At 34.8% G+C, this 7,776-nt stretch overlaps 1 protein-coding gene across 1 annotated transcript; it reads right to left on the bottom strand.

The window, feature by feature from the left end:
- Positions 1-983: 983 nt before the first annotated feature.
- LOC114722785 (protein REDUCED WALL ACETYLATION 1-like) lies at positions 984-7,137 on the bottom strand. Its single transcript, XM_028908879.1, has 17 exons — positions 7,070-7,137; positions 6,909-6,968; positions 5,943-6,031; positions 5,539-5,675; positions 5,385-5,441; positions 5,235-5,307; positions 4,421-4,579; positions 3,862-4,011; positions 3,491-3,746; positions 3,050-3,165; positions 2,875-2,961; positions 2,652-2,740; positions 2,427-2,489; positions 2,262-2,318; positions 1,908-2,004; positions 1,629-1,789; positions 984-1,458 (listed from the first exon to the last, which is right to left on the bottom strand). Exons 3-16 carry the CDS (start codon positions 5,991-5,993, stop codon positions 1,631-1,633), a joined length of 1,551 nt encoding a protein of 516 aa, XP_028764712.1. The 5' UTR covers positions 5,994-6,031; positions 6,909-6,968; positions 7,070-7,137; the 3' UTR covers positions 984-1,458; positions 1,629-1,630.
- Positions 7,138-7,776: the final 639 nt, after the last annotated feature.

The following is a 7,776-nucleotide window of genomic DNA, read 5'->3' as shown; positions in this document are numbered from 1 at the left end:
AAATATTGCATTTTAGCTTAAAATATTGGATATGGTATGTTGTTATTACAAGTCAGGTATTAAATTATCAATTTTGCTATTTTGCCACTCTGGTATTTACATAATTGATTGGTCTAATTACTTTGGATCATACGTGAGGTATCTTTGTTGACCTCAGAGACACACACACACATATATATTATTCGCTTCCTATATAAGTTACTTGTGTCACATTCTCGAGGTTAAGGAATACATTAAATTGATTAAAAAAATTTACATTTATCAAAAGGAAAAGATATTGAAAAAATATTGTAAATTTTCTCTCACCAATTTTTTACTATATTTAATAGGGATAAAATAAAAAAATTATTAATCACTCTACAAGTAATTCATATCTAGGCAAAAAAAAAAATTTCTTACTTCACATAAGAAACAGAACAGAGTGGTACATACCTACGTAGATACAATCCTATACCTCTCCTCACATCTCATATCTCAATTCAAACAAATAGTGCTGAAAAACAACAACACAACCTTTCGACTAGTTAAACCCACAAAAAGATGCGCATCTGTACGAAGCACGAACATGAACAGAATACGTGGAAGGGGCCACTCCATGCAAATGATTGAATTTTGCATTTGGTAATATGCCTGGCTGCTGGCTGTCTGCTTCTATCCCTAATGATGGCGCCATGCGATCTTGTCACAATTTAATAAAAATAATTAATTAAATTTAGATAAAATTGTTTCACTAAAATCCTGATCTTAATCATCTGCCAAACGTACACCCATATCTATTTTCTATTTATATATAACGCAGAATTTATAGAAAATTTATTCATAAACCATAAATAGCCTCACACAACTCAGACGTTCATATAAATTTGTAGTTACAATGCTCGCTTTTACGACCTGATATGAAGGAAGGATCATTGGCTTCTCAGCATTGAGATGAAACATATATTCCGATCGATATATATATATATATAGCATATCTATATAGAAATATATAGTTACATTTTATTGTTCTCGTAAGAATAATTAAAAAAGCGAAACTATATTGGCACTTCTGGCCATTAAGACAGTGCAACTGTTACTACGAAGAATAAACTTGCCTTTACCTTCACAAATGATGTACTGCTACAGAATATAAACAAGTAACTAAATCTTGAATTTCTTGGAGGCAAACGCAATAACACTTCCCCACGTGTATCTCTTTCAAGTGTAAGAACAATCACATGTATGGAAAATTGATTTGAACTTGCTATGGGGTTCAGCCCCTTCTTTTCCCAACCTCTACGATTTATCAACTTTTGTATCTGATGCGGTAACGAAGAATGATAGTATGATGAACTTTGCAGACGGGCCGCCGGAGCACTTTGAGAGAACTAACATTTTCATATATCCTTATTTTAATCCACCTATTTTTCTTTTGTTTTGAATGGAGGGGCCTGGTTTTAATGTCTTGAATTTTCAAGCCTGTCAAGAAGATACACATTTACTGTACATGCAGCTTAAGAAATTGGAAGGAATTTTGCTTTATTTTCTCTCTTCCCTCACACTAGATAAACAAAATATTAGCAAAGTTCATCATATTGTACTCATTAATGCCTTACCATAAACCCCTTACAGGGCAAAGAAGGGCTTACCATCACTGATTGAGAATCTGAAGCAGAATCAGCGAGGTGCAATACAAAGAAAGAGAAATAGCAATTCCAGCGAGAAAATTTTGCAGCAGCCGTTGATTATCTTTAGTTGGTATGAACACTGACTTAAGCATGTTTGTTAAGTCAAAAAGTCGATAGGATATCTGCAAAGAATTTCAAGATAGCAGCATACCGCAACTTCTTATGATTGTTCCGGAGACTGGGAGTCAAACAACAGAACAAAAATTGACAAAAAAAGAAGGAAAGAGAAAAGCTCATTACCAAGGTGTATATAGCAGTTGTAAGCATAAAGTTGAGCAGAGGATAGCCCGGAATAATAGAAAGAAGCCACTTGGGTTGTCCATTGGGCATGTTTGATCTGTGCACATATAGGGAATGATCAGCCAAATCCTTTGGGACTACAAAACAAGTCTTGCACAAATAATCTTTTTCTCGTGCTGATAAATCGTGCATTGTAGTCATGATAATAAAGTATAGATACAAATGATCAGTTAAAAAGCCATAATGCATACAAAGAGAAGAGTCCAGGCGGGGAGACAAAAAAAGCGTAAAGTTCAACTACCTCAACCTCAAACTTTGTTTCCATTCCATTACATTATTAATATGCTTACAAACCTCAACCAGATATGGAACTGTGAAATGTAAGTCTCCAAAGTTAGCTTTCCCAGCCACCTAATGACGTAAGCAAATGGTGTAAATTAAGAAGAACATAAGTTTACGCATCAACTCATGAAAAACCACCGTGAAGAGAACTTCAACAACAAAGTAAAGAACACATACGCAAAGAGGGTCAAAGAGAAACTGCGAAACTGCTGTGTGAAATTCCGCAAGCATATGTAAACACTGAAAAACAAAAGAAAAGCAGTTACTAATGAAAAAACAAAAAGAAAAGCAGTTACTAATGAAACTGCTGTTCATTTTCCTCTACGACGTGGTTCCTGTAAAAATAAACGGAACAGAAACCAAAAAATTTACAAAAGGGAAATGAAAACTAAGCATACTCACGTAATCGGAATCCATGAGGTGTAGGGGTGAAACTTGTTGTATGTTATCTTATCCAGCTTGTATATATATTCATACCATAAATATCCAACCTAAAAGTTAAACATTAAAATGAGATCTTCTTATTATTCACCTTGGTTTAGATATAAATATAACCAGATAAGAAAATTGAAAGAGAACAACAATTTGAGCAAACAATGATCTTATCATTGGTTGTGAAACTCACTAATAAAGAAACTGAAACAATGATTGTTTTGATTGTGATTTTCCTCTTGGTTTCACATTCCTCCAACTTTTCCATCCATTTCTCAACCTAATATCGAGGAGAATATTTGTTAGTTACAAGAACGAAATTTCATCATAAAACAAGACTCAATAGAAAAACTAGCAGAAGAGATTACTGTTGGATGGAAATAGGCATAGATCATTCCAATTATCCAGATGTAGCGATCAAGTCCAGATCTGAAATGCCATTCGTGCATTGGAGGGACATCAGGTTTTGCAGGATCAGTATACCCTGCCACAAAAAGATAACCATAATACGCAATTATTAAAAAGTATGCAAGCCTCCATCATAAGATAACACATCAACTTGAAAGTTGACAACACACTGTTATATTTTAAAATACGCACAAAGACTGGGAGGATTGATGGTACAAAAGTATACGGCATAACTTTTTGGCAAGTATTACATTCAACAAGATGAGGCCTGCAATTTTAGAGGCAAAATAAATGCTAAATCTAAACCCACTAAAAATGCAACTAGCTGACAAAGGTGGCGGAAGGCATAACCAAACTCAGACTAAAAATGAATTGACTCCAGGCATGATAGATTTACTGACCTAAAAAGAAAGCAAATGGACTCCATAAAATGTCAAAGACTCCAGGAATTTCCCAAATCAAGATCACCACAAGAAAGCATGTGAGAATCTTTGCAGCCATAACTGAGCTTTTCTCATTATACTTGTTAAAAACAACCAGCGCTCCATACACCATCAAAGTAAAAAGGGTGTGCATTGGACATATATAATAGAGCATATAGTCATTGCTAAGCACAATACAACAAAAGGCCACAAAAAAATTAAGCCGCCACATCATCTGCACAGCAGATTAATGAGTTAGAATCATCTAGTTTCATAAAAAAGGGGTAAGGAAGAAGTGGAAAGTAGAAAAAGGAAAAACATAACAACGAAAATTAAGACTTTTACGTGACCTGAGCAAAGCGTGCAAGGCTAAAATCTTTTCGGACATAGTAATAGGAGAAGTTGCCAAATCCAGTCATCCAAACATATGCAGCAATGAAAACGCGTATTGCATTGTATATCTCCATTGCAGCAAAATAATGGTACATTAGAAAGAGGACCTGAATAAACAGAATAGAAATATCATGAATGAAAAATGCGGAATGCACCTGAAAGGCATTAAAATATTATAAAGAAGAAATTTTTGGAAGGAATACACATCAAGCCGGAAGAGGTTGAGCCATGTACAATTTTTTTATGACCATAATTTCTTAATTTCATTCACAGAAAACCATAATTTTTAAAGCGACCACCCAATAGTTTCACAGCTTTTTTCAAGCATCTGCAACTATCTATACCATGAGGTGCCCAAAACATGAGAAAAATCATGTTCAAAAATTTTTTTTTAAAAAAAAAAACGCCCTCCATAACAATGATGTAATGATTACTAAAATTATAAACTTTACAAGAAATTAGTATCTGTTGATAACAAGCTGAAATGTCAAACATAGGCCTGATGAAGGCACCAACCTGCATCCATCCTTTCCACTCCTCTGTTTGATGCCTATTAAGGTAAAATATGCTTCTTCCAGAAAATGCTGATTTGTCGCTGTGCTTCTTCAAAGAAGTCATGGCTGAAACTATAATCAGAAGGAGGTAGAGGAAGAGAAAAAGATCTCGACTGTAACTCTGTAAAACAGAGGGAAACGAAGGAAAAAGAAGCAAATGAAATTATTTATCATAAATGCAAGCAAGCAAAGTATAGATATAGCAGATGCCGGATAATAGTATTAAAAGAATCATATAAATACAGCAAGTAACTGGTCACTTAGAAAAACATTCTTAGATCCGGTGCATGCTTCTGTTCCCAAGTCATACATGTTTATCACTATGTCTCGCCATGTCCAATGAGAAAGCACAGTTCAAATAACTAATGGTTATATGAAAAAGAGTATCAGAGCATGAACTCATGAATAGTGTACAAACCTAAAGGTAAAACATAAGAATCAAGGTATTTACAAGTTCAAATTGCTGCAGTCTTTGCACAATGCTTCCAGTTTAGTAGATAACAATAGTGTGGTAGAAGAAGGAAGGTATCATTTAAAAGACACAAATCTCCAAAGGGGCAACAACTACAGATGTACTTCAGACAAAAATCGTATTATTAAAAACTGTCAATAAAAGTGAAAACCGTGAAACAAACGATTACTACGAAGAACCCACTAAAAACCAAGTAGCTAATAGATGATGAAATTCCACATATGGGAATCTTTTCACATTGTAATAATATTTCAATTGCAGGTCAATGCCAAAATTTTGGACACTGAAAGTAGGATAAGGGTACCTTTGTAGAATCTCCCAGTAAATTTGTGCGGTCACATAGGTAGAAATAAAGCAGAATCAAGCCGAATTCAGACCTATATGCAATGGAGTTGTGAATATCGAATACATTCAACAAAAAGTAGTAGAATGATCCTCCTCAAAAGAAACTTACACTGCCCTCAAAGTTGCTCGATTTTCCAGCAAGAAAGAGTCATCCATAACAAAAAACCTAAACAAGTCAATTAAATAAGGAACTTCTTTATGAGAAAAATGGATAAAACTCAAGGGTATAATCAAGCATGACATTGCGTTTAGTAGAATAAAACCTAATGATATTCAATTTGATGGATGAAGCTTGGAATTTTGCAGATGCTGGTCTGGCAAGCTCTGCTCCCAGCAAAACAGCCTGATCATCTTCCTTTGTACCCTTGGCCAATTCATCAAGACCGGTATCTGAATGACTGTAGAATGACACCATAGTGATCAATTGTAGAATAAACCGTCCTCAAATTAACCCTAAATTAATAGTTCGTAAACACACTTAATTTTCAAGATGCAATAAACAATCAAGATTCTTTCAAATCAACTTCCTAAAAATGTACTTGTCCATACTTGAAAAATATATTCCCATAGGGAAAATTCTGAAAAGAAGGGAGATAATCATAGCAACATCCGGAGAGAGAAATGAAAAAAGAAACAGAGTTATGGAAACATTATTGAACATAGTTATTTTAGGAGGAGACAATGTTCTCTGTACTCCAAATACTCTGAAAATATCCATGCGACGAAAACTGGAATAATACCCAGCACAAAAGACACCTGGAGCACAGTTAGCAGAGCTCCGTCACTGAATAGGAAAATTTTGTTCGTACAGGGAAAAGCTGAAGGCAAGAATACATTAGAATTTTTATACTGAAACGAGTGGCATGAAAATAAAATTACAGTGAAATGCAAAGGCGACAACGCCCATTTGTTAATATGTTGATGAATATTAGATGGGGGAAAAAAAACAACGGAGATCACTCATGTACTATCTCCAAAATGGAGATTTAGATGGGGGAAAAAAAACAACGGAGATCACTCATGTACTATCTCCAAAATGGAGATCATGAATTCATGATGAATATTCTGCATGTACTATTCCAAGGCAATATACTCATGCATGATTAACCTGCATAAAAATTTGTCTGATTAAACCCATAATTTTACTCCCATTCCATTCAATTCAGGAGATGTTTAGATAGAAACCAAATTATAGTTTTAGAAGTGATTTATCATAAATAAAATTAATATGTAAGATGAATTCTATCTTGACTTACTTAAAAAAAACTTATCCTCCTATTAGAAATAATCCTATTCGAGGCATTATCGAGCACTAAATGTAAAGTATCTTTCCTAATAGAGATTTGAAATTTGGTTTTCCGTCTTGTGAGAGACTAACCATTCTACTAGACCCAACTCTTATTGGATCGGGTGTCATTTTTATGCCCCACTGCTCAAAATCTAATAGCTCCTATCTGACAAACCCACTATTATTGGGCCAACTATAAGCCCACTAGTAGTTAACTATTAGATGCAGAAAGCACACGCAGAGAGATCGTAATATCACCAGCATTGCATGGTTAGAACTATCACACAAAACACTACAAACAACCGAAACTTCAACTACAAATTTGGATTCATCCACAGCGCACACCTGACCCGGAGTGATTGGCCCGGGAACCACCATCCTCGATGCCCAGCAACCGGCTCAAAACTGCAAAAATCCATTGATATGAATGAGAAACACGTGCATTGGACTCTGAAGTTCAGAAGCAGACAATATGAAGGATGCCAGAAATGAAGAATACAAATCACCCGCGCAATTGAAGCTTCCGCTTTGGGAGGATGTGTCAGAGAACGATCAAATATACAAACAACATGAACCTGTGTAGAGAGGAAGAGACAGAGGGAGGGATCTGAAAGGAAAGAAGAGTCTGCTTCAGGCAGAGAGAAAATGTCAGAAGGAACGTCTATCTCTCCCGCTCTCTAATGCACAGTAGTTGAAGGAGTTCGCGGCTTAAGGCTGAGTCTGATTTTTGTTTTAGTCCGTTAATGCTGTGCTGGGTCTTAATCTCGAATCATTGTGGGCGTTGCTACTACATTTTCTCGCTTAACTGCTTTAGGCGTGCTTGAAAATGCAATATCCATCACAGTGGCATATGATACTCGTTACTATGATCAAATCTGAACCATTTAAAATATAGAGTTTCGGTACATTCAACACTTTCAAGTATTTTTTTAAGTGCATTTAATATTCCAAAATATTTTATAATGCATTTAGTATTTTTTAGATGCATTCAGCACTCAGAAGTATTTTTTTGTCTTAATACTGGATGCATCAAAAAATATTTTTAAATATTAGACGCAGTTAAAAAAATACTTAAAGATGCTAGATTTATGTACCAAAATATACTTCAAAATGCTAAACACAACACAGAAACTAGTTTCAGTACTTATCATTATAGTAAAATTTAAACCATTCAAATACTATTTTAATGATATAGATCTAAAGTTTTCAACTG

Source organism: Neltuma alba, unplaced genomic scaffold, assembly GCF_004799145.2.
Source record: "Neltuma alba isolate B1F8T4 unplaced genomic scaffold, ASM479914v2 tig00012116_pilon, whole genome shotgun sequence".
NCBI lineage: Eukaryota > Viridiplantae > Streptophyta > Magnoliopsida > Fabales > Fabaceae > Neltuma > Neltuma alba.
This window is presented reverse-complemented; position numbering and strand designations above follow the sequence as displayed.